This window comes from Spea bombifrons, chromosome 1 (genome assembly GCF_027358695.1).
Source record: "Spea bombifrons isolate aSpeBom1 chromosome 1, aSpeBom1.2.pri, whole genome shotgun sequence".
In the NCBI taxonomy this organism is placed as follows: Eukaryota; Metazoa; Chordata; class Amphibia; order Anura; family Pelobatidae; genus Spea; species Spea bombifrons.
This window is the reverse complement of record NC_071087.1, coordinates 74,105,881-74,132,394: the sequence shown is the minus strand read 5'-3', so window position 1 is coordinate 74,132,394 and position 26,514 is coordinate 74,105,881. Positions and strand designations below refer to the sequence as shown.

At 43.9% G+C, this 26,514-nt stretch overlaps 1 protein-coding gene across 1 annotated transcript in view; it reads right to left on the bottom strand.

The window, feature by feature from the left end:
- NOA1 (nitric oxide associated 1) overlaps positions 1-26,514 on the bottom strand; it is a 66,760-nt gene that overhangs the window by 21,397 nt on the left and 18,849 nt on the right. Inside the window, exons 3-4 of the mRNA XM_053463712.1 lie at positions 20,621-21,461; positions 16,698-16,862 (exon numbers count right to left, since the gene is read on the bottom strand). Coding sequence (XP_053319687.1) covers positions 16,698-16,862; positions 20,621-21,461 — 1,006 coding nt within the window. The remainder of the gene's footprint in view (positions 1-16,697; positions 16,863-20,620; positions 21,462-26,514) is intronic.

Here is a 26,514-nt window from a genome sequence, read left to right as displayed (position 1 = left end):
CCCCAGGGTATTCCAAATGCTGTTATTTTAACCCTTTCCATGCACCAATTATACAACTACACTTTGTCAAACTTTGTAATAGTAATTTTTTTTTTTTTTCACACAAATTGTACTTTAGTTATAGATATACAGGTTCTGGTATATGTCACTGTCAAACAACACCCCAATGTGTGTTCAGGAACATCTCCTGAGTGCAGTGATACCCGACATGCATGGATTTGTCGTGTTGTTTGAGATTTAAAATGCCACTTTTGGGAAGTGCGCTTTTTTGTCCATTTTGGAAAGTCTGTACCTATGCCCTATCTTTGAGCTCAGCCACTCCAATTTACCCCATCAGCCATTTTTTTTATATTAGACACCCCTTGGGTATTTGAAGTGCTTTTATTTTAACTCTTTGTTGAGATTTTTGAGAAATTTTAGCACTTGCTTAAAATAATAAACTTTATTTTTTTAATACTTTTTATGATTTTTTTATTTTTTTTTTTTTTTACACATTTTGCTGGTACTGGATGGTTCATCTAGTGACATCACTGCATAATTATTTTTAAATGTTAGCACTTTTTTTTCCCATTTTTTTTTTGAATATTTTACTAATCACATTGTGATTAGAAAGCTGGGCTCCATTGACTTGCATGGTTGAATGCAGTACCTGTATTCAACCTGCAAGTGGAGCCAGAGTTCTCTAGAGGGTCTGGAGACCATCTAGCGAACTTTTAAAACTTGTTTGTTTCTTTTACAGGGCGGCCGCCATCTTGCTGATGGCGAAGAACACCGGCAGCTGCGGCTGTGACGGCTCTCCGGAGCGGTCACAGCCCACCCAGAGGTAAGTGTTTAGTGTCGCTGGATGCCTCCTGATCGAGGCATTCCAGCGACACCATTTAAGTTTAGGAGGCGATCGTTGATGTCCCGGGGAGGGGCCAGACATGGCCCCCGATGCCGATCTCAGCCTTGCTGAATGCCTCGACATCGAGGCATTACAGTAACGCTGTTTAAGCGAAGAAAGTGATCGTTGATCACTTTCTAAGCTTATTTAACTTTTTGACGGTTCAGGACCGTCAAAGGTCATTTAGTGACCTTTATGTCGGCAAAGGTCGCGAAGGGGTTAAAGGGAGTGCTCCTAATCACAGCATGTTACCTGTATAAAAGACACCTGTCCACAGAAGCAATCAATCATTCAGATTCCAAACTTTCCACCATGGCCAAGACCAAAGAGCTGTCCAAGGATGTCAGGGACAAGATTGTAGACCTACACAAGGCTGGAATGGGCTACAAGACCATCGCCAAGCAGGTTGGTGTGAAGGTGACAACAGTTGGTGTGATTATTCACAAATGGAAGAAACACAAAATAACTGTCAATCTCCCTCTGTCTGAGGCTCCATGCAAGATCTCACCTCGTAGAGTTTCAATGATCATGAGAACGGTGAGAACAACACTGGAAGATCTCATCAATTATCTCAAGTCAGCTGGGACACTACGACGTGAAGGACTGAAATCCTGCAGCACCCGCAAGGTCACCCCTGCTCAAGAAAGCACATGTACAGGCCCGTCTGAAGTTTGCCAATTAATATCTGAATGATTCAGAGAAGTGTTCCCTCTAAGCTGTTTTAGAGAGCGCACACGTCCAAAAATCGTGCACACAACAGTTTTTCCCAAAAAAAGAAATTTTTTTTGAAACTTTATGCGGCGCGGAAATTGAAATTGAAATTGAAACTAAGAAAAATTAGATGGAACACTGATTCAGAGGAGGACTGGGTGAAAGTGTTGTGGTTGGATGAGACCAAAATTAAGCTATTTGAGGAGGAATTCTGCCTGTGACGGAAACCTCCATCACTGGGGCCACTGGAGAGGCCTGACAGCCAGCCTCCTCCCTATTGACTATGGGCCCTGACTTTGTAAAGACTTCTGTGGCTACCCCCAGCAGTATCATCTCATCACTTACCGAGGGCATTATCTCTGGCAGACAGTCAGACTCTGCAAGCAGGGAGTGACCATCATTGTTTCAGTTAAATATCAGACCCCCGCCCCACCCTATGGTGCATTAATGTGTTGTATAAGCCCTGTGTGTCCAAAAAAAATCAATCAGTCTTTTTTGGTTTTACCCTACAGTGAGTCTCGGCTAGTGACTGGGGAACCGGGAAAGTGTGGAGTCCCAGGCTAAGGGAGCACAAATCAGCGGAGGTAGTCGGTCGGACTAGCCAACTCCGTGACACTGCCTATGACCCCAATAACACCATCCCCAACGTCAAACATGGAGGTGGAAACATTATGCTTTACTGCATCAAAGGGACAATGGATGGGGCCATGTGCCGTCCCTCAGCCAGGGCATTGAAAATGGGCAGTGGATGGGTATTCGAGCATGACAATGACCCAAAAACCACGGCCAAGGCAACAAAGGAGTGGCTCAAGAAGAAGCACATTAAAGGTCCTGGAGTGGCCTAGCCAGTCTCCAGACCTTAATCCCATAGAAAATCTGTGGAGGTAGCTGAAGGTTCTAGTTGCCAACCATCAGCCTTAATGACTTGGAGAGGATCTGCGAAGAGAAGTGGGACAAAATCCCTCCTGAGATGTGTGCAAACCTGGTGGCCAACTACAAGAAACGTCTGAACTCTGTGCCAACAAGGGTTTGCCACCAAGTACTAAATCATGTTTTGCAAAGGGGTCAAATACTTATTTCACTGAGTAAAATGTAAATCAATTAATAACTTATTTGAAATGGGTTATTCTTAATTTTTTGTTGTTATTCTGTCTCTCGCTGTTCAAATAAACCTACCATTAAAATTATAGACTGATCATGTCTTTGTCAGTGGGCAAATGTACAAAATCAGCAGGGAATCAAATAATTTTTTCCTTCACTGTACGTTTCTATGTTACATATTAAATTTCCTTAGGCTTTCCTGATATTTTTTATCCCGCAAGCCCCCCTCTGAACTCTCTCCAAAATGTGAAGTCATATTGCTGTGACAAGCATTGCCTACTTGCAATCTAAGATACTGGATTTAAGGGGATGAAACTGGCAACACTGAGAGACATTGCTCAGTCAAGTTGTCAAATGCTGACTGGAGTCAATGCTGGTGGGGGTACAGATAGGTTGGAGGAGGTATGTGAAGTAAAGACCAGGGTTAGCTGCAAAATTGGAAGAATAGATGATACGTTTAGAGAGGCTAGTTCTGTAAATGCTAAACTCAACACAGTTTGCCCTTTATGTGAAGATGCATGGTAGATCAGTTAAGTTTGGCATTAGTGGAGCAGGAGGATTTACCTAGTAGTCAAGTGAGTAGCCTCTCAATAGACAGGTTGAGGTTGTAGACTGGTTTTGCCCATAAAAAATAATAAGGAAGGTAAATAGGATAATCTGCTATCAAGATCTTGAATGACGAACAGTTTCTGTCTCCCAGGTCCATGGGTTTGTCGTGTTTTGTCAGATTGGACAGAAGGTTGGAGGGGCAGTGTCAGGGTTTCGGCCTACCTGTACTGGCTTTCCTCCTCATGGCTCTCTGTTTGTTAGGCCGCGTCCTCTTACAACTTTATGTCCAAATAAAACCCCTCCTCTTCCTGCAGGCTGTGACTATATTAACCAGCTAGTTCAGTTGCTGGTTGACCTTTCGTGGTTCCGGACCTGTGAGTGCGTGCTTCCTTCCAGTGTTTGATTCTTGTGTATGACCCGGCCTGTCTGACTCCCATTCTGGTGCCGACTCCTGCCTGCTTTTGGACTACGTGGATTTCTGGACTCCTGACCTTGGCTCGTGTGACTACCCGTTCTGGCTCCTGACCTTGGCTTATTCTACGACCACCCGCTTGTCTTATGTTTTGGATTCTTGTTATTATTTTATTTTAATAAACATTTTGACCAGTACCTTTTTGCCTCCGTCCTGATTCACTGGTACCCTGACATTACGAAAGGGCCATGAATCCTGATGGTACTGGTACTCTTCCTGTTCCTACAGTCTTCACCCGGTTAGACCAACAGGATCACAGGTTGGACCAGTTGGCTGCTGCAGTACAGACACTCCTTAACCGTACAGCGCATTTGGAACCACCACCTGCACGACCTATAGCTCCGGCTCCTTATGTTGTTCCTGCACCGGCTGTTGTAGCTGAACCACTGGCTCCCAGAGGCATGAGTGGTACTGCTCCTCTGCCCCAACGCTATGGAGGGGACCCCACCCAGTGGCTTTTTGAACCAGGTTGGCATATATCTCGAATTGGTGCCTCAGGCTTTTCCGACCGAGCGGGCCAGGGTTGGTTTCCTGATCTCGCTACTAACCGACAAAGCTCTAGCATGGGCTAATCCATTTTGGGAGGCGAATCGGCCGGTTGTGCAAAATTATGCAGAGTTTGTGGTTTCTTTCCGTAGAGTCTTCGACATTCCGGCCCGCGCTACCTCTGCTGCCAAACACCTTATGTCCATTCGCCAAGGGACTAGGACTGTGTCTGATTATGCAATTGAGTTCCGTACCTGGGCAGCAGAGGTCGGGTGGAACAATGAGGCTCTAGTGGCTGCTTTCTTCCATGGTCTGAGCGATTCCATTAAGGATGAAGTAGCAGCTAGGGATCTCCCTACTGACCTCGAAGCCTTAATCACCTTCCTGACCCTTATTGATACAAGGCTTAGGGAGAGACCCTCTTTCAAGGAACGTCTGAGGAGGCATCCTTTTAGGTTGGCGCCAACCTTTTTGAACCCACCCGTTCCTCCCTCTCCTCCCGCGCCTCCTGTGGATGTCCTGCCGGAGGGCGTTGAGCCCATGCAGTTGGGGGCTACCCGGCTCTCTGAGGCCGAGAGAGCGTACCGTAGGAGGGAGGGCCTATGTCTTTACTGTGGCCAAAGTGGACATTTGCTACGTTCCTGCCCAACTCGCCTGGGAAACGCTCGCACCTAGGGTCCGGTCGGGGACACACTCTAGGTGGGCTTACCCGGTCCCCTAACATCTTCAAAAACAAGCCTCTAGTTACGGTTGTTTTGTCATGGCCGGTGGCTTCGATTGTTACCAAAGCGCTCATAGACTCAGGTGCTGCCAATGCCTTTATTGACACCTCCTTTGTGGCTAACCATTGTATACCTGTTATTAACAGGGAGAAGCCCTTGGCCGTCCAGGCTATTGGTGGTAGGCCTCTGCAGCCTTCGCTCATTACCAAGGAGACTATTCCTCTCTCCATGTCCATCGGGGCTCTCCATCAGGAGAAGATCCAGCTCCAGATCTCCTCTCCTTACTTTCCTGTGGTGTTGGGCTATCCGTGGTTACAAAAACATAATCCTACCCTCGACTGGCGGCAGTCTGAGGTGTTAGCCTGGTCGCCTTCTTGCCAAAAGGAGTGTCTTTGCGAAGTTATCAAGGTCCTTTGTACTGATGCTACCCTGGTGTTGCCACAAGGATACAAGGACTATGCTGATGTCTTTGACAAAGTTCGGGCTGGTTCCCTACCTCCCAATAGGTCCTATGATTGCGCCATAGAACTCCAGCCAGGCGCTGCTCCTCCTCGTGGTCGAGTCCACCCATTGTCAGTTGCTGAGAATAAGGCCATGGAGTATTACGTCTCCGATGCCCTGGCTAGGGGATTTATACGTAAATCCACTTCCCCCGCTGGTGCCGGCTTTTTCTTTGTAAAAAAGAAGGGGGGTGAACTTAGGCCCTGTATTGATTACAGAGGTCTGAATAAAATTACGATCAAAAATGCATATCCAATACTGTTGATCACTGAGCTTTTTGATCGGTTAAAAGGGGCCAAGCTGTTCACCAAGTTGGATTTACGTGGGGCCTACAATTTGGTACGCATTAAGCAAGGACATGAATGGAAGACAGCATTTAATATCAGAAGTGGGCACTATGAATATCTGGTTATGCCTTTTGGCTTATGCAATGCCCCTGCTGTCTTCCAGGAGTTTATCAATGACGTACTTAGAGATATGCTACAGGAGTGTGTTGTTGTATAGCTTGACGATATACTCATACACTCGCCTTCTCTCGAGACCCATATCAGTGACGTCAAACGTGTCCTCCAACGCCTCAGAGAGAATGGTTTATACTGTAAGTTGGAGAAATGCGAGTTCCATAAAAACCAGGTTGCATTTTTGGGCTATATTATTTCTGATAAGGGCTTTTCTATGGACCCTCAAAAGGTTTCTGCGGTACTTAATTGGCCTCGTCCTGTTGGCCTTCAGTCTGTCCTACGCTTCCTCGGTTTTGCTAATTACTATCGCAAATTCATACGCAACTTCTCTGATTTAGTCAAACCCATTACTGACCTCACCCGAAAAGATGGTGATCCTTTACAATGGCCTCTGGTTGCGATTCAGGTGTTTGAGGATTTGAAAAAAGCATTCGCGTCCGCTCCCGTCTTGGTCCACCCAGACCCGACACTACCATTCATCCTGGAGGTAGATGCGTCTGAGACAGGAGTAGGCGCCCTTCTGTCTCAACGTCCTAAACCTGAAGGCCCGCTACACCCGTGTGGCTTCTTCTCAAAAAAACCCTCTCCAGCCGAATGCAACTACGAGATCGGTGATAGGGAACTTCTGGCTATAATTCTGGCACTCAAGGAATGGCGTCATCTCCTTGAGGGGACCACGACACCTGTTTTGATTTTAACAGATCACAAGAATTTGACTTACCTCTCCGAGGCCAAAAGATTGACTCCTCGGCAAGCTCGGTGGGCCTTATTCCTTTCCAGGTTTAATTTTCTGGTATCTTACCTCCCGGGCTCGAAAAATGTACGTGCGGATGCTTTATCTCGACAATTCACTTCCTCTTCTAGAGAAGAAGTGCCTCCGACACCGATTATTCCTCCCGATCGCATCCTGGCAAGCATCCGTCTGACCTCCCCATTGGGGGAGAAAATCCTGGCTGCACAAAATCAGGCTCCACCGTGCACACCGCCTGGCAAGTGCTACTTACCTGTTCCCCTCCGACATTCCTTGTTGCGCACTTACCATTGTTATAAGGCCGCGGGTCACCCTGGTAAGAATCAAATCATTTAGGAATGCAGACGTAATCAAGACAACTTGCTGAAGTTGAAACAGAGCATCAGAATGGAGAAGAAAGGGGATTTGAATGTAGCATGGTTGTTGGTGCCAGACGAGCAGGTCTGAGTATTTCAGAAACTGCTGGTCACCTGGGATTTTCATGCACAACCATCTTGTTGATGTCAGAGGAGAATGGTTTGAGATGATAGAAAGGCAACTCAAATAACCACTCATTACAACCAAGGTATGCAGAAAAGGATCTCTGAAAGCACAACACGTCAAACCTTGAAGCAGATGGGCTACAGCAGCAGAAGACCACGCCGGGTGCCACTCCTGTCAGCTTTGAAGAGGAAACTGAGGCTATAATTCGCACAGGCTCACCAAAATTGGACAATGGAAGACCTGGTCCGATGAGTCTCAATTCCCGCTGCAGCATTCAGATGGCTGAGTCAGAATTTGGAGTAAACTTGAAAGCATGGATCCATCCTGCCTGATGGTGTAACGGTGTGGGAGACACTTTCTTGGCACACCTTGGGCCCCTTAGTACCAACTGGGCATTGTTTAAAAGCGACAGCCTACCCGAGTATTGTTGCTGACCATGTCCATCCCTTTATGACCACAGTGTACCCATCTTCTGATGGCTACTTCCATCAGGATAATGCACCATGTTAAAAAGCTTAAACTGGTTTCTTGAACATGACAATAGAGTTCATCATACTCCAATGGCCTCCACAGTCACCAGATCTCAATTCAATAGAGCACCTTTGCATCATGGATGTGTAGCCGACAAATCTGCATGACGCCATCACGTCCATTTGAACCAAAATCTGAGGATTGTTTCCAGCACCTTGTAGAAAGTAGGCCACAAAGAATGAAGTTAGTTCTGAAGGTAAAAGGGAGTCCAAGGTGTACTAGCAAGGTTTACCTAATAAAGTGGCCAGTGAGTGTAGTATGTATGTATGTATGTATATATTATACATACACACACACAAACCCACCGATCAGCCATAATATTATGACCGCCTGCCTAATATTGTATTCCCCTTTTAACGACAAAACAGCCTTGATCTGGCGAGACCAGACTTCAGAAGGTGTGTCATGGTATCTGGCACCAAGACTTTAGCAGCAGATCCTTTAAGTCCTGTAAATCGCAAGGTGGGCCCTCCATGGATCGGACTAGTTTGTCCGGACTCCTCAGATACTTAATTGGAGATCTAAGGAATTTGTAGGCCAAGTCAACACCCTGAACCCATTGTTGCGTTCCTCAAACCATTCTTGAACAATTTTTGCCTTGTGGCAGGGCACATTATCCTGCTGAAAGGGGCCAATTCCCTCAGGAATACAGTGTCCATGAAAGGGTGCACAGGGTCTGCAACAACGCTTAGGTAGGTGATGGGGTCAAAAGCAACATCCACATGCATGGCAGGATCCAAGGTTTCCCAGCAGAGCATTGCCCAAAGCATCACTCTGCCTCAGCAGGCTTGCCTTCTTCCCATAGTGCATTCTGGTGCCATGAGTTCTTCAGGTATGTGACGCACATGCACCCAGCCACCCATGTGATGTAAAAGAAACTGGAAGTTCTACTTACCGAGAGCTTCTTTTCCCTGCCAATCCCTGGTGACACTGTGTACCCTCCGTACCTGAGATAGGGCAGGACTCAAAAACATAAAAGCCCCTCCCCTCCTACTAACCCCAGTGAATACCAAAGACCACACAGGAAAATCAATCTGATGCAACAAAAATTTATTGAAAAGGAAGGGAGGGAACGGAAACGTGTCACCAGGGATTGGCAGGGAAAAGAAGCTCTCGGTAAGTAGAACTTCCAGTTTCCCTGCCATCCCAGGTGACACTCAGGATAGATGTACCAAAGCAGAAGGGTGGGAAACTAAGGAGACAAAACAGCCTCAAGGACCTTCCGACCAAAAAGAGAGTCCTCCTGAGCCATCTGGTCGCGACGGTAATGCTGGACAAAAGCGTGGAGAGTTCGCCAAGTAGCCGCCTTGCTCCGGATCTGATCCGGCGAAACACAAACATCTTTCAGCCCAGGAAGTGGAGACCGCCCTAGTAGAGTGGGCACGGATCCCCACAGGAGCAGGTTGGCCAGCCGCAGAATATGCCAAGTTGATTGTTGCGACAATCCACTTAGCGATGGAAGACTTGGAGATGCTGACACCTCTGTTGGGCCCCGAAGAGGCCACAAACAAACGAGAGGACTGACGCAGCGGCAGAGTCCGTTCCAAATAGATGGTGAGGCATCTCTTCAGATCGAGAGTGTGAAGAGCTTCTTCTTCAGCTGAGCCAGGAGAAGGAAAAAAGGTAGGCAGCACGATCTCCTGATTCTTGTGGAAAGCCGACTGAACCTTGGGTGCAAATTCCGGCGTTAGAGAGAGAACCACCTTATATGGAAAAAAAACGGAGAAACGGTTCCTTCATAGACAGAGCCTGAAGTTCACAAATCCGACGAGCAGAAGTAATGGCTACTAAAAAGGCAGTCTTCAGTGATAGAAAATACAAAGAAACCGACTGAAGAGGCTCAAAAGGAGGTAATGTGAGTCTACGAAGGACGAGATTCAAGTCCCAAGGAACCATTCTGGTGACAGAACGAGGACGCATCCGGACAATGGCCTTGGTAAAACGTCTAACCGCAGGCAGAGAAATAAGTTCAAACCCCAGGAGAGCACTGATGGCAGAAATATGCACCCTGATAGTGGAAGGTTGAAGTCCACTGTCGAATCTTTCTTGTAAGAAGTCCAAAATGGAGGCCGAGGAACATGAAGATGGCAAAATTCCCCTGGAACAACACCAACCGTGAAAACTCTTCCAGATCTTAATGTACCGCAAAGAGGTAATCCTCTTCCTACTTTGCAGAAGAGTTTCAGCCACACGAAAAGAAAAACCTTGTGCTCTCAGCAGTTCACGTTCAACCTCCAGGCCGTCAGGTGGAATACTGCAGGGTTTGGGTGCAGGAATGAACCCTGATGCAGGTCTCTCCAAGCCGGGAGCTTCAGAGGGGGAAAGAGACCTAGAGTGATCAAGTCCGAATACCAGACACGCTTGGTGCTATTAAGATCACGGAGGCATGGTCCTTCTTGATCTTTTGTAGGACCCTGGAGATCAGAGCAAACAGAGGAAAAACTTAGGCGAGACAGAAATTCCACTCCTGGGCGAAGGCATCTATTGCCAAAGGATGATCCTGAGGCTTGAGAGAGAAGAAGACTGGAACCTGAGCATTGTCTCTGGATGCCATCAGGTCGATCTCAGGCAAGCCCCACTGTTGGACGATGAGGTCGAAGGCTGCCGGATGCAGAGCCCATTCGCCGCTCAGAACAGGAGTTCTGCTCAGGAAATCCGCTTGAGAGTTCAGAGTCCCTCTGAGGTGGATAGCGGACAGAGTCATGAGACGGGACTCCGCCCAAAAGGAAATCCTGAGTGAGATACGGAGAAGTCCAGGACTTCTTGTGCCCCCCTGTCTGTTGACATAGGCTACTACAGCCTGATTGTCGGAGCGAAGCAAAATGTCCTTGCCGGTGAGCAGATGTTCCCAGTGATGCAGAGCCCTTTCTACTGCAAGCAACTCCAGACAGTTGGAAGGAAGAAGCTTCGCAGCTGGAGACCCACCCCTTGATGCTGGCGTCGGTGGTGAGAAGAACCTTGGAGACTAGAGACCATCTTTTCCCTGCAGCAAGGATGTTTTGTTGGAGCCACCAGGCGAGGGAGGCTCTGACATGCGGTGGAAGACGGACAAGCCTGTCCAGAGCCCAAGGGTTGTCTTCTAGATGGTTGAGGACAAATCTTTGAAGAATTCTCATGTGGGCCAGAGCCCAGGGCACCGCATACCTTGCGGAGACCATCTTGCCCAACAGGGACATGCATAACCTCAAGGAGCTTCGGTGCGCAGAGCGAACCCTGCGTACTAGGAGCCGAATCCCCTTGATCCTGGCAGGAGGAAGGAAAGCTTTCCCGGTGCAGGAATCCAGGTGAAGACCCAGAAACATTAGTTGTTGAGAGGGAATGGTCTCCGGGCATGTATAAGCCAATCGTCCAGATAAGGAATGACTGAAATTCCCTGAAACCGGAAATGCGCTGCCACGACTGCCAAAAGCTTTGTGAAGACTCTTGGGGCCGCAGACAATCCGAATGGAAGGGCTTGAAACTGGAAATGCTGGACAGTCGAACCTCGAGGAATCCCCACTCTCAGGAAACGTTGATGCGATGGATGGATGGGGACGTGGAAATATGCATCCTTCAGATCCAATGAAGCCATGAAATTGTTGAGGCATAAGGTGTCGAGGGTGGATCTCACGGTTTCCATCTTGAACTGGACAAACTGGAGGTGACTGTTCAAAAAGCGCAAGTCTATAATGCTTCTTTGTTTTGGAATTATTGAGGGACTTGGTGGTACCCTGGCTCGTGCACCATTTCACTGCTGAGTGCTGCATTCCAACCTCTCTTTTTGTGTATAATGAGACGAAGACCTCTGGGCCTCTTGGGTACCAGAAAAACCGGAGAATAAACCCCCTGGCCAAGTTCTGGCCAAGGAACAGGAACCAGGACTTTGAGATCTGTCAACTGCTGAACGGTGGATAACAGGACCGACCGTCTTGCATGGTCTGGAGGAAGGTGGGATATCAAAAAACGGTCTGGAGGTCTGGTCTTGAATTGAAGACGATAGCCGTGAGATATAATGGCTCTCACCCAAGGGTCTCGGGTGAGCGAGAACCAATTGTCCCTGAAAAAACGGAGCCTTCCTCCCACCGGAATGGAAGAGGCGTCATGCAGAGTTCTTGGGGTTTTGAAACGCTTTGGGAAAGGCGAGTCTGTCAAATCTCCCCCTCCCTCGAGGGAATATGCCTCGGAGGTTCTGTTCTCTGGACGAGGGGTAGAACCTAGAACTATGGCCCCTAGATTGTCCCGGGAAGAATGGCCGAAAGGACTGCCGTCTTTTAGAAGGAGGCTTTCGCTGAGGCATCCAATGCTTGTCCCCTGTGGTTTTCTCCAAAAGGGACTCCAGATCTTCCCCGAATAAAATCTTGCCTTTAAAAGGGATATTAAGCCACAAGGCCCTTCTAGCTGCAATTGAAAGCGCCGAAGCTCTGGCTGTCATTCTGATGTTTTCAATGGAGGCATCACAGAGAAAATCCACAGCCAATCTCACCGCAGCAACATTCTTGAGAATAGTCTCCCTGGGGGTCTTAGCAACAATATCCTCCTCGATCTGGGAGAGCCAAATCTTGATAGCTCTGGAAACTGAGGCAGACGCAATACCTGGTTTAAGGACAGCAGCAGAAGCCTCAAAAGATTTCTTTACTGCAGCCTCGGCTTTCTTTTCCATCTGGTCAGAGAAATGAGAGCCATCCTCCAGCGGTAAAGCAGTCTTTCTGGAGACTCATAACAGCAGTGTCTACCAGCGGGGTACTCACAAAATTGAGTAAAGTCTTCATCAAAGGGAAACATGCGCTTAACCCTTCTGGACAGGTTAACCCTCCTTTCCGGGTGGTGCCATTCCTGCTTGATAATGTCAGATAACGCAGGATGAACCGGAAAAGAGGCGGACTGTTTGGAGAAGCTGGCACCAAAGAAACGGTCACTCTTCTGGGTGGAAGACTCCTCCAAATGCATGGCTGACCTAACAGAGGAAATTAAAGTCTCAATTTCTTCCACAGGAAACAAAAAGGAGCTCTCCTCCCGGATCTCTCCTTCCTCCGAGGAACCTTCCTCAACCTCTGGATAGTCAAATTCAGAGTCAGAAAACAAAGGCTGACGTTCCAGAAGACCGGGGTCTTGCATTGCTGAAAGGTGATGATAGGCAGGAACAGGAACAGTCTGACGGAAGGCAGAGAAGGTAGACTGCATTTTCTCTTTAAGCCAGGTCAGCTCAGAGTTATCTGGGGCTGACATATCTGAAAATGCAAGAGCACCCAGCCAAAAGCCAACACACAAAGAAATAAAATCACCTACCTTCATATATAAATAGAAAGAAGGCTGAAATCAGGCAGTAATCCGCAACAGCGGAGGATTGGCACCAGAAATTCAAATCTTGAATGAAACCGAGGCTTGGAACGCACTACGCCATGCACTAACATTTAGTGACAATTGACGTGCCAGGACCGTCATGGATTTAAACAGTTTGCTTTCTGCACCCAAACAGTGTTGCTGTAATGCCTCAATGTCGAGGCATTCAGCAACACTGGGATCAGCATCAAAAATTGAAAAAGTTTCGAAGAGGATCTCTCCGGACCATCCTATGAACTGTGGCTCCACTTGCAATGTGATTACTAAAATAATAAAATTATATATATTTATGAGCAAGTCTTAAAACAATTCTTGCATGGAAAGAGTTAAAATACTGGCATGTTAAATGCCCATGGGGTGTCTACTTTAAAAAAAAAATATGATTTGATGGGGTAAATTGAATTGGCCGGCTTCAACAATGTCTCAATTAACACAGGGGTAAGGATGTCCACATGTCAAATTTCCAATTTGAAAAATGCACACGTCCCAAATGTGGACTTTTAGCCCCCAAACAACCCGGCAAACCCATGCATGTGGGGTATCACTGTACTCAAGATATGTTGCCGAGATCTACTGCAAACTTTGACAAAGGCTGGTGGTAGAATTAGTGCTTTCAAAAAGTCAAAATAATGACATCTAAAGTAAGCCCTTCTTGTCCCAAGCACCGCAGAAATGTTAAAACAGCCATTGTCACAAAGAGTACGAAAAATAAAATCATCCAAAGGGGTTAACTGATGTGCTGAGCAGGTATTTAAAGGCAGGGCTAACTTAACATGGCTCAGCTGTCCACCTGTCCTTCCTGAGAGGGAAGGGTAGCCACTAGTGGCTGCAGGTAGGCATGGCAATGTATAAAATAGACGAGTCCAGGCAGGCAGGGTGAAAACCTCACAATAATTAACTATATTTCCAATAGAATGCCTATCCACCACATCAGAAATATTTGTTCTGCATACTTGCCAGGTGTCCCTGTTTGGTTTGTCCAATTCTTCTGAGCTAAAAATTCCTGTGTCGCTTTTTCCTACCAATGTCCCTCTATACCGGAAACTCGGAATGTTTGCTGGATGTGAGTATCACAGTCATAAAAGTCACAATAATGCGTATAAAACAGCATGAAATGAATTAAACCGCGTAATTAAATTATGTTGAGTGTGTGGGTGTCAGTATATTGGGTTAGATCAAGCATGCATGTTAGTTATGTGGTGTGATTGTGTGGTGCATCTAATCCTAACATGGCTATATTATTTACCAAGAAGCTGAATCAGTGGAATTGAACTACCATCTAACCTACACTCTCTTGCTACTTAACCCCTTAACGACAATCCACGTACATGTACGGGGTTGCTGTGTAACGTGATAACGACAATACCCGTACATGTACGGGCTGTCGTTAAATAGCTGCTTTGCCGCGATCGGCAGCTTTGCAGCATCCACGGATGCCTCACAAGCGAGGCTGACCGTGGATCCGGGGAGGAAATTTAACTTCACAATAATTCCCGCGTGGAAAGAGTTAAAATATTGGCATTACAAATGCCCATATGATGTCTAGTATTAAAAAATGCATGATTTGATGGGGTAAATTGAATTGGCTGGGTTCAAAGATGTCCCAAATATGGGACATGGAGGCAGTAGGATCAGATGTCTAAATGGCAAAAAAATACACACCTCACAAAGGCGGCCTTTTACCTCCCAAATAACCCAACAAACCCATGCATGGGGGGTATCACTGCACTCAGGAGATGTTACTGAACACATATTGGGGTGTTGTTTGACACGGACATATACCAGGAGCGGTAAATTTATACCTGAAGAACGTGTTGTCATGCCACGGCATGAGTAACTGGAGCTTGGCACTGAATGGGTTAAGGGATTTGACTGATGCTAGGTCCAGTAACATTTGTTCACACCTTTCCTTTTGGAGCCAGAACCCAAAATAAGACTTGATTACCCCATGCTGGGTATTGTCACCTGGGACAGGAAGGGATTCCTGTGGAAGAGTGAAAGGCCAGACATCCTGGCAACATCTCCCTGGGGTGTGGAGACAGGGTATCAATGGACACATGGTAAAATTAATAAATGCATAATGTCCAAAATATGATGAGTGCATAACTTTTGGGCCCCATCATACATTGCATCCTTATGCCTGTGATGTGCTGGTTTCAGGGAGACCAAACACGCCATGCAGGCATGTCCATAGCAAGTGTTATGCGAATGTGTCCTTGTGCCAACTGATACAGGTGTGGAGTTTGGTATGAAAATGATCACTAGGACCAGAGAATTATGATGATCCTGGTGTCATAATTATGCCAAGCTCGGCCGACGTCATATTACATATTTTCTGATCCCAGACCAAAGTTGAGAAGATATAACCCCGCCTTCAGAAGGTCATAGTTCTGAACCCCCTACTCCCATCCCCTTGCTCAGGTAACAGGAAAAGGGCGGTCTTGGGGGGGGGATAAAAAGGTGGGCAATTGGTAATGGAGAGAGCCTGTTTTTACCATCAGAGAGACAACATCAAGGTTCCAAGGAAGTGTGGTATGATACTCTGTTTTATCCCTTTTATTTTATACTGTTTTGTACTTGTACTATTTTAGTCTATGTCTCTTTTTATATGCATTTTTGTATAACAGCACTGTGACCCATTTTATGCTCAGATTAAACATTTTTAACCAGTTCTGTCTTTGTTCTCTAATCGAACTCAGCCTAGAGATAGCCTTTTGTATACATATAAGTCACGTTACTAAGCGGTTAACTATATAGATATCAGTTTGGGGATTGTGTAGTTATCGCAGTCTAATTGTTTTTGGGTAACCTAAGACGCCCGGTTTTAAAGTTCTTGGTGGTGGCAGCGTGTTTTACACTGGGAGTTTTGGGGTGACTGGTTGGGGTTGGTGGTGGTTGCTTGGTGCCCTGCGGGGAAAGTGACCAAACGCGCCGGAAGTCTGGTTGGCGTTTGACCCTTGTTACGCCCATACTCCCACGTCACGGCTCGGCCGATAGCCCTGTCCGTGACACGTGTGTGAAAAAAAATACAAAAAAAATTTACTACCATAAAGTTTCACAAAGGCTGGTGGTAAAATAAGTGGAATGGGTTAAAATACCAACATTTCAAATACCATGGGGTGTCTAGTTTTTAAAAATATACGATTTGATGGGGTAAATTGCATTGGCCGGCTTAAAAGATCCCCGAAATGGCACATGGGGGGAAGAATTACCAGATTTTTTTAAAAAAAATGGTTTTGAAATAGCAAAATGCTGCCTGTACTTATTGCCCCATAATGTGCAAAAAAAAAAGCAAAAAAACATAAAACATTGGGTATTTCTAAACTCAGGACAAATAGTAGAATCTTTTTAGCAGGTTTTTTATTAGTTTTTGCAGATGAGTAAAAGTTTTTTGTTTAAAAAGTGAGAAAAAGTAATGTTTTAACAAAAAATACCCATATTTTATCTTTTTTTTTATAGTAAATTAGATATGATAAAATGGTACCTAAAGAAAGCCCTGTTTGTCCTGAAAAATACAATATATAATGTGTGGGAGCATGAAATGATAAAGAAGAAAATCACAGCTAAACAGCAACACTGAAAAATAACCCCTATTGTCCTTAAGGGGTAAAAGCCTTGTCTGGATACCATTAACAAGGCATTGGAGTTTAATTGTACTGTCTGGTCAAACACTGCAAACCTTTCTAACAGACAACAAAAAAGAAAAGACATATCGGCCTATACATACCCACAATATAACTTTTGTTTTTAAGACTCTTGAGATGCTTCAGTTCCTCTTCATCCAGGTCATCTTCTGCTTTAGCAGAATCCCTTTTTAGCCTCTCCTGTCGCTTAAACATTCTGTACGGAGTTGGATTGATAATAGGAAACTTAAGTAAGTTTAACGTGGTACCTGTATTTAAAGAAATGGATGTCGAGTTATATTTTGATTTTTAGTTAGAACTAGCTTCTACATATGGGGAATTGCAAAATTAAACCTAAATGTTACCTATTACAGTTTCAGTACATTAAACATATCATTAAACATATACCGTATTTGCTCGATTATAAGACGACCCCGATTATAAGACGACCCCCCAAAATCAAAATATTAATTTAGGAAAAAAACAAAAAGCCTGAATATAAGACTACCCTATAGGGAAAAAGTTTTACCAGTAAATATTAATTCATGTAAATTATTTTCATGTTTAATAAAAGCTATGATTGAGAAAAATATATTTTTTAAATTTCCTTTTATTTGCCAACCTGCCCCCCCCAGTTATGCCACTCTGCCCCCAGAAATGCTTTATACCCCCCTATTTGCCACTCTGCCCCATGATATGCCTTATACCCCTGTATGCCACTCTGGCATATAGGGGGTTAAAAGGCATATCATGGGGCTGAGTGGCATATAGGGGGGTATAAAGCATTTCTGGAGGTATATAGGCATATCATGAGGCTGAGTGGCATATAGGGGGTTAAAATGCATTTCTGGAGGTCCAGAAATGCATTTTAACCCCCTATATGCCACTCAGCCCCATGATATGCCTTTTAACCCAGCATGTACTGGCTGCCTTGGCTTGATAGGAGTGTGATTGCTGTTAGCAGTTTGATATATATATATATATCAAACTGCTAACAGCAATCACACTCCTATCAAGCCAAGGCAGCCAGTACATGCTGGAACCTGGGGATGATAGCAGTGGGATTACAGCCTCCATATGCCATGCTACAACCCCCACCCCCCTTACACATCCATGCTATCACACACACACTCACACTCATTCACAAACATTTAAATACTCATTCATTCCCTTAATCACACACACTTCACACATACTCAAAAACCCTCCCCCACCCCCTCACCTGAACTGCAGATCTCCCACTCGCAGACTTCTGCAGGGGACCGGCTGTAGCAACTTCTCTGGCCCCGCCCTCAGAGGAGGGAGGGGGGAGATAGAGTTCTGTGAGGACGCTGCAAGCTTCCTGCCCTGCTTCTAACAGAAGAGACGCTGCTCGCGACCGGTAAGCAGCATGGCGCCAGCATTTTTTTGGGGTCTGATTAGAAGACGACCCCGATTATAAGACGAGGGGTATTTTTCAGAGCATTTGCTCTGGAAAAAACCTCGTCTTATAATCGAGCAAATACGGTAATTTATTTTTCTCCCATAAAGATTACACTTGAAAGGGATGGTCTAATATGCAGTCTTCTTTAGAGGGGTGTTGGGGACATGAAAGTACTTTATAATGGAAAACACAGCTATCATATGCATTAAAGTGCATTTAATGGCTGGAGATTTAATTTACCTAAGGAACGCTAGGGACCACACACACGAGTCCATCACCACCAACTGGTTTTACTTGATCATTTATTAAAAAGTATTAAAGTACTGTTATCGGTTCATATTTATTATTCAACAGTGCATTATTTAACACTGAGACAAATTTTAAATGTTTATCTCTGTTAAATCTTTAAATGAAGTTACCATTGTCCTCTTAACACACCTCTTGTTTATGAATTATAAAAACTGACAGTTTCAAAGGACAACATCCTAGCATATAACATGAGTTGTATTCGTCCTTTAACAACAATTCACATCTGACATTAATCTTATTTAGGGCTGCAACAACTAATCGATAAAATAGATAATAATCGATAATGAAATTCGTTGCCAACAGGGGTTAATATATCAACAGAAGAAAAATAGGACAAGTAAGCAGCACTGGGTAAGGTAAGCCTGGACTATTATCTTTATTTTTATGCTCATTTGCCTCGTGTTTCTTCTGTTGATATATTAACCCCTGGTGGGGCAGGTAGAATTTTTTCGGGATCTATTAATTATGTGCATTCTTTAATTTGTGTTTTTTATTTTTTGATGTCTGTAATATTTGATTTATTGTTTATATTGTCCATATATTTATATATAGTTATATTGTATTGTGTATTTATTTTTTTGTCTATATTTATTAAAGCATATATTTTTATACCTATTTTAGCAATGTCAGTTTTTCTTATATCGGCATATCAGGGGGCATGGTGGCATATCAAGGGTAAAATGCATATCAGGGGGCATGGTGGCATATCAAGGGTATAAGGCATATAGGGGGCTATAAGGCATATCAAGGGGGCACAGTGGCATATCAGTGGCATATATGGGGCTATAAGACATATCAGGGGGGCACAGTGGCATATAGGGGGGGTATAAGGCATATTAGGGGACAGAGTGGCATATAGGGGGCTATAAGGCATATCAGGAGGGGTATAAGGCATATCAGGGGACAGAGTGGCATATAAGAGGTATAAGGGGGCACAGTAGCATCTCTGACATATAGGAGGGTATAAGGCATATATAGGAGCAGAGTAGCTTATTGGGGGTATAAGGCATTTCTGGGACAGAGAGGCAAGCTGGGGGTGAGATGTGCATAACTGTGCAAAAATAGTTTACATGAATATTTACTAGTAAAGCTTTTTTTGGTATTTTTGGGGTTCTTGTTAAAATATAGCTTTAATTATTATGTCAGTAAAATAAGAAGGCAAATCTTTATTTTAAATAAAGTTTTTATTTTAAATAAAACGAAAAATGTGCATAGTTTTTTTTTTACCCGATCGAAAAAATAAATCGGCCAACTAATCGATTATGAAAATAATCGTTAGCTTCAGCCCTATGTGATAGGATACCACCTTTGCAATAAGTCAGTTTGTGAAATTTCATCCCTGCTAGATATTCCACTGGCAACTGTAATGTGGTATTATTGGAGAGTGGAAGCATTTAGGAACAGCAGCAACTCTTAGCAGAAGACCACGTAAAGTCACAGGGCAGGGTCACCAAGTGCTGAGGCACATGATGCATAAAAGTCACCAACACCTTGAAGATTCCATAGCTGATGTGTTAAAAACTGACACCATTAATACCTGGCATTAATATTGGCACAAAAACCGAGCAGCTGCATGCAATCCTCACATCACCAAATACAATACCAAAGCATTGGATGAAGTGGTGTAAAGCACTCCGCCACCGGACTCTAGAGCAGTGGAAACATTTTCTGTGGCATGACGAATCACGCTTCTCTGGCAGTCTGAGTTTGGCGGATGCCACTAGAACGTTACCTGCCTGCATGATGCCAACTGTAAAGTTTGGTGGAGGAGGGATAATGGTATGTGGCTGTTTTTTCAGGGGCTGGGCTAGGCATCTTAGCTACCAGTGAGGGGAAATAATTATGTTTCAGCATTCCAATACATTTTGGACAATCCTATGCTTCCAACTTCGTGGCTGTGGCATAACTGTGTCATAGTGCACAAGGCAAGGTTCATAAGGACACGGCCTGAGAGAACTTGACTGGCCCACACAGAGCCCTGACCTCAACCCCATTGAACACCTTTGGGATGAACTGGAACAGAGATTGCAAGCCAGGCCTTCTGGTCCAACATCAGTGCCTGACTTCATAAATGCTCTACTGGATAAATGTGTAAAAATTTTCCACACAAAACACTCCATAAGCCTTCCTAGAAGAGTGGAAGTTGTTATATCTGCAAGAATTTAAAATGCAATGTCATAAAAGTCCCTGTTGGTGTAATGGTCATGTGTCCCAATTCTTTTGTTCATATAGTGTATATAAAGACGCAACTGTTTTGGTGCAAATCACTAACTTCAAATTACAACAATGCATTACCTGGCCATGGAGAGATTGTTGCTTCTTTAATGATTTCTGATGCTTTCGCTTTGCTGTAATCTGACTGCAGCAAAGTATTGAAGAGAGTTGATTTCCCAGCGTTTGTTGCCCCCACTAAATACACATCTCCTTTATACTTCCAAGAACTTTGAAGCGCGGATACCAACTCTTCAACACCATAGGCAGTCTTAGCACTAATCAAGCGCACATCTGTTATGTTTCCATTTCTGTTAATGCCTGCATTTGTGCAATAGTTCATCAGTTGCCCTTTAATGCGCTTCAGGTACCCTGGAGAATCACCAGGGAGCAAATCAATCTTATTTCCCAATACCAAAATTTTTTTGTTTTCACCAACATCATCAAGCAATTCCGGAAATACTGAATTTGGGAGATCTAGTATATCCACCATGAATATCACAAGTCCCTTTTTTGCTCGTATGTTGCTCACAATATTACGGTACTCTTCTTTGGACACTGAAACATTCAATGCCTTTTGATGATGGATAAGGAAAAAACAACGCTGGCATATGACCTCCTCTTCAGATTGCTGTAAAACCGCAGTAAACTTTTCACTTGGCAGATATCCAGGTATAGACGGATCCACACAATGCATTAATGCACCACATCCCATGCACTGCTTTTCACTCATAGGTAGGTGAGGGTTAGGGCTCCCATAAACCTTATGCACACCTTTATTTGCAGTAAGTTTTTGCTTTGCATTTTTACTATTTAAAACAGAGGTGTAGTCAATATCCTTGAACTCTATGTCTGAAGCCATATCATCTCCGTAACCGATTTCCTTCAAATATCCTTCATTCAAAAATGGCTTAAGAGCTGCAACCTGCATTGAAGAAAACAAAAAGAAATAAGCAACAAAAAAAAAACAAAAGGAAATGTATTCACCCCCCCACACCCTAAGGAAACTAAGTAACAAAATCTCAGGGGAATTAGAAAATTAAACACCACCATGAAATACTAATAAATTTAAGATCAGCAGTATAACAAACAAACAAGCTGTAGTAAAAACAAAAAATATGCAATTTAAAGAGAAACTTCAGGTCTCATAAGTACTTTCATGCATGATAGCTGCATGGCTCCTTTCATTTTTAATTTTGTGTATTTTGCAAACGCATGGAGGATTCTGCAGAATATTTGACCCACTGAATACACTGCAGATAGCAGTCCGTTCTGATCCCCAAGCACAACAAGCTTTGCAACCGATTTCAATGGGTATACTTTCCTGCCACCGACTGGCTGCTTCAACAATCAGACCAAGAATGAGGAAAGCAACTGCAGTAGCAGGCCTGTAGCTTTAGAAACAGATTTATTGAAGCAAATGAGGAACAGGATAAGGCAACAGCGATGCAGAATATACCAACGCTATGCATGTTGCTGTGAAACAGTTAATAGCATAGTCCATAAGTATATCAAGAAGAAGAAAATTTACATACTCTTGAATATTTGGCCTTTTTGGAGCAGAAAAGAACTCTCATAATGTGTAACAAGGTAATGGAACTTTTTAAAGATGGAAAGGGATATAAAAAGATATCCAAAGCTTTGAAAATGCCAATCAGTACTGTTCAATCACTTACAAAGAAGTGGAAAATTCGGGGATCTCTTGACACCAAGCCAAGGTCAGGTAGACCAGAAAGATTTCAGCCACAACTGCCAGAATTGTTTGGGGCCAACTATTACAAAAGACTGCACGCTGTCATTGATGCTAAAGTGGGCAATACAGAGTTGAAAGAACTAAGGGTATTTGAACAGGGGTCATTTCATTTTTTCTTTGTTGCCATGTTTTGTTTTAGGATTGTGCCATTCTGTTCTAACCTACAGTTGAATATGAATCCCATAAGATACCGTATTTGCTCGATTATAAGACGAGGTTTTTTCCAGAGCAAATGCTCTGAACAATACCCCTCGTCTTATAATCGAGGTCGCCTTCTAATCAGACCTCATTCTGCTGGGGCCATGCTGCTTACCGGGCTTTGGTCGCAAGCAGCGTCTCTGCTATTAGCAGCAGGAGAAAAGGAAGCTAGCACAGTCCTCACATAACTCTACCTCCCCCCTCCTTCCTCTTGGGGCGGGGCCAGAGAAGTTGCTCGCACAGCCGGGCCCCTGCAGAAGTCTGCGAGTGGGAGATCTGCTGTTCAGGTAAGGGGGTGGGGGGGTTTGAGCAAGTATGTGTGATTAATGGAATGAATGAGTATTTAAATGTTTGTGAATTAGTGTGTGTGTGTGTGTGTGTTTGTATGATAGCATGGATGTGTACCACCATGGGGTGGTGGTGGTAGAATGGCATAGGGAGGCTGTAATCACACTTCTATCATCCCCAGGTTCCAGCATGTACTGGCTGCCTTGGCTTGATAGGAGTGTGATTGCTGTTAGCAATAAATAAAAAAAAAAAATATATATATATATATATATATATATATATATATATATATATATATATATATATATATATATATATATATATATATATATATATATATATATATATATATATATCCAGAAATGCATTTTAACCCCTATATGCCAGAGTGGCATATAGGGGTATAAGGAATATCATGGGGCAGAGTGGCATATAGGGGTATAAGGCATATCATGGGGCAGAGGGGCATATAGGGGTTTAAAAGGCATATCATGGGGCACAGTGGCATATAGGAGAGTATAAGACATTTCTGGAGGCAGAGTGGCATATAGAGGGTTAAAAGGCACATCATGGGGCAGAGTGGCAAATAAGGGGGTATAAGGCATTTCTGGGGCAGAGTGGCAAGCCTGGGGGCAGATGTGCATAACTGGGGGGGCAGGTTGGGAAATAAAAAATATTTTTCTCAATCATAGCTTTTATTAAATATGAAAATTAGTTTACATGAATTAATATTTACTAGTAAAACTTTTTTCCTATAGGGTAGTCTTATATTCAGGCTTTTTGTTTTTCCTAAATTAATATTTTGATTTTGGGGGGTCGTCTTATAATCAGGGTCGTCTTATAATCGAGCAAATACGGTATTAAAGAAATGCGTTTTGCCTGTTCACTGATGTTTTCTTTAAAAATGGTACATATATTACCAATTATTCAAGGGTAAGCAAACTTTTGATCACAACTGTATTTATACACACAAATACACATGTAGTTTTTTATGGCGAGGGACGGCACAAAATCACAGAACAGACATTGTTTTAACTTTTTGTGTGCCAATATAGAAACAGAAAGTGATGGTGGATAAGAATCCATACAGTCTGCCCAACTTCTGAATACTTTCCTTAATCCCTGGCTTTATATCTAGCTGAGCTTTAAATCTATCCCATGCTTGCTTAAACACCTTCACTGTATTAATATCTACCACTTCTGCTGAAAGTCTATTCCATGCATCCACTACCCTTTCAGGAAAGTAATATTTCCTGATGTTACTTTTAAACCTTTGCCGATCTAGCTTAAGACTATGTCCTCTTGTTATGGTAGTATTTCTTTTTAATAAACTGTCTTCCTTTATCATGCTGACTGCCTTTTAGTATTTAAACGTTTTTATAATATCCACACGGTCACATCTTTCTTCTAGGCTATATAAGATAAGATCATTTAACCTTTCCTGGTAAATTTATCCTGTAACCCATGAACCATTTTAGAAGCCCTTCTTTGAACTTTCTACAAAAAAACTATATGTATTTGGAGATACAGTCTCCAGTACTGTGCACAATACTCCAAGTGAGGTCTCATCCGTGCTCTGAACAACGACATGAGCACCTCCCTCTGGGACATACTAAAATGAATGACAAAATGGAATGCCCACAGACTATTATGGGGAGGAATGCCCATAGACTATAATGGAAGGGAAAATAAAAATTCATTTTTAAATAAAAGATTGACATATTATATAGATTTGCCACACATAACCCCAACCCCAAATCCCCCCCTGTGTTCTAGGGAATGACAGGTGAATGACACATACTGCCCTAGTACAGCCACAGGTTCTAAAACTCAGATTCGGTGTAATTATAGATTTATAGAACGTGTAACATGACTGAAAAACATATAGCCACTGCTCTACAATTGCCAGTTAGGTATATTAAAAATCTGTTATCTGGCTGTGCTTGCTAAGTGGAGCTTAGCAACAGGAAGCGATCTCCTGTCACACAGACTTTTTGCAAGCAATCTCGTACTTCCAAATGCTGCCTAATGAGAGAGAGGATTGGCCGTGAAAAGTAGGAAAAGGATAGTTTTTAGATGACTGGGATAATGTCGAGAGTGACCACATTAGGGTCGGACTCTGAGGTAACAGCCACCTTGTCCGGAAGTGAGAGGCGGGGACATTCAGCCCGAAGCTTGTTGCGCGCCTCCTCAGGAAAGGGTCTGCGCAACCACTTGTGTAAGTATAGTGCAATATACTCTGGTGGAGCCCACTCAGCGGCCCTGGGGTGGCACATCGTGGTGGGGTCAAATAAAGAGGAGCCGGTTGGGTCAAGGACCAGGCGGTCCGTCGAGGTAGAAGCCGAATGGGGAGTGATGGAAGCTCTCATAGAGTAATGGGGTTCGGCATGGTGGGGCTCATCCACCAGACACTCACGGACGAAGCGTGAGTCCATGGTCCTGGACGAAGCCAGGTTAACAGAAGCGTCTGACTCATCCCTCATCCGCAGAGTCTGCCTGCCACTCATCCACTATAGACAGTGGGAGTTGAAAAGGACGCTCATATCCAGAGTGCAGGGAGGTGGCAGATGTTTTTGGGTGCTTTGCTGGGGCCTTGCCTTTACCAGCAGAGGCACTATTACCCTTCCAAGGGCGCTTAGTGTGGCCTGCCTCCTCAGATTTTTCGGGGTCAGAATCCATACTGGCAGGGGCCACAGGTGGGCAGACTAGGGTATAGAGGCAGACATCTTAGAAAGAAAAGTCTCCACAGAACTGGAGAACTTAGACCCCAGCCACGCCATAAAGGTATCCTGGTTGGGAGTATCGTCCTGAGACATAGTACACAAAAGGAGGCTGGGAGAATTATATATAATAGGGGAATAGGGGCTCACCTTAAAAGACCCCCATAACACACAGGGGTTTACCCTGGATATAGGCATCCATTATTACTGATGAAGGATGTAATGCATGCTGGCCCATGACAGTTGTAAATAAGCGGCTCTGAAACGTGAATGTTTTACAATAAGGAGGGCTCATCTCCCAATAGACAGACACTCTGGCCACAGGGAATATAGAGGGCTCTCCTCAATCAAGACACGATTAAACCTGTAACACACAATTCTCATTGTATACATTGCAGTATGTAAAAAACTAATGAAATATAGAAACCAAGATGGCCACCAGAAAACGAGAGCACAGGTGGCAGAGGTAAAAGAACTGCCACTCTCAGAAACAACAGATGTTATTCAAAACGGATTGCTCACCTCCAAAACACCCTGGGCACAGGGAATATAGAGGACTCGCCTCAATCAAGACAGGATTAAACCTGTAGCACACAATTCACAGTGTATAAATTGCAGCATGTCAAATCTAATGAAATATAGAAACCAAGATGGCTGCAGGAAAAAGAGCACATGTGGTAGAGGTAACAGAACTACCACACTCAGAAAAGTGGAAAACAGAAAAGACACTGGAAGGAACAGACCAAGGGCCCAAGAACCAAAATGGGGCAAAGACCCCTACACCAAAGACATACAAAGAAAATAAGGACCAAAATATGCATAACAAGCAGAACTATATATTATATATATATATATATATATATATATATATATATATACACACATATACATATACACACACACACACACATATATATATATATATATATATATATATATATATATATATACACACACCATGTATATAATTAGACAATAAATTAGGGGTGTTTTAGGATTAGGGGTGTCTTAGGGTTTAT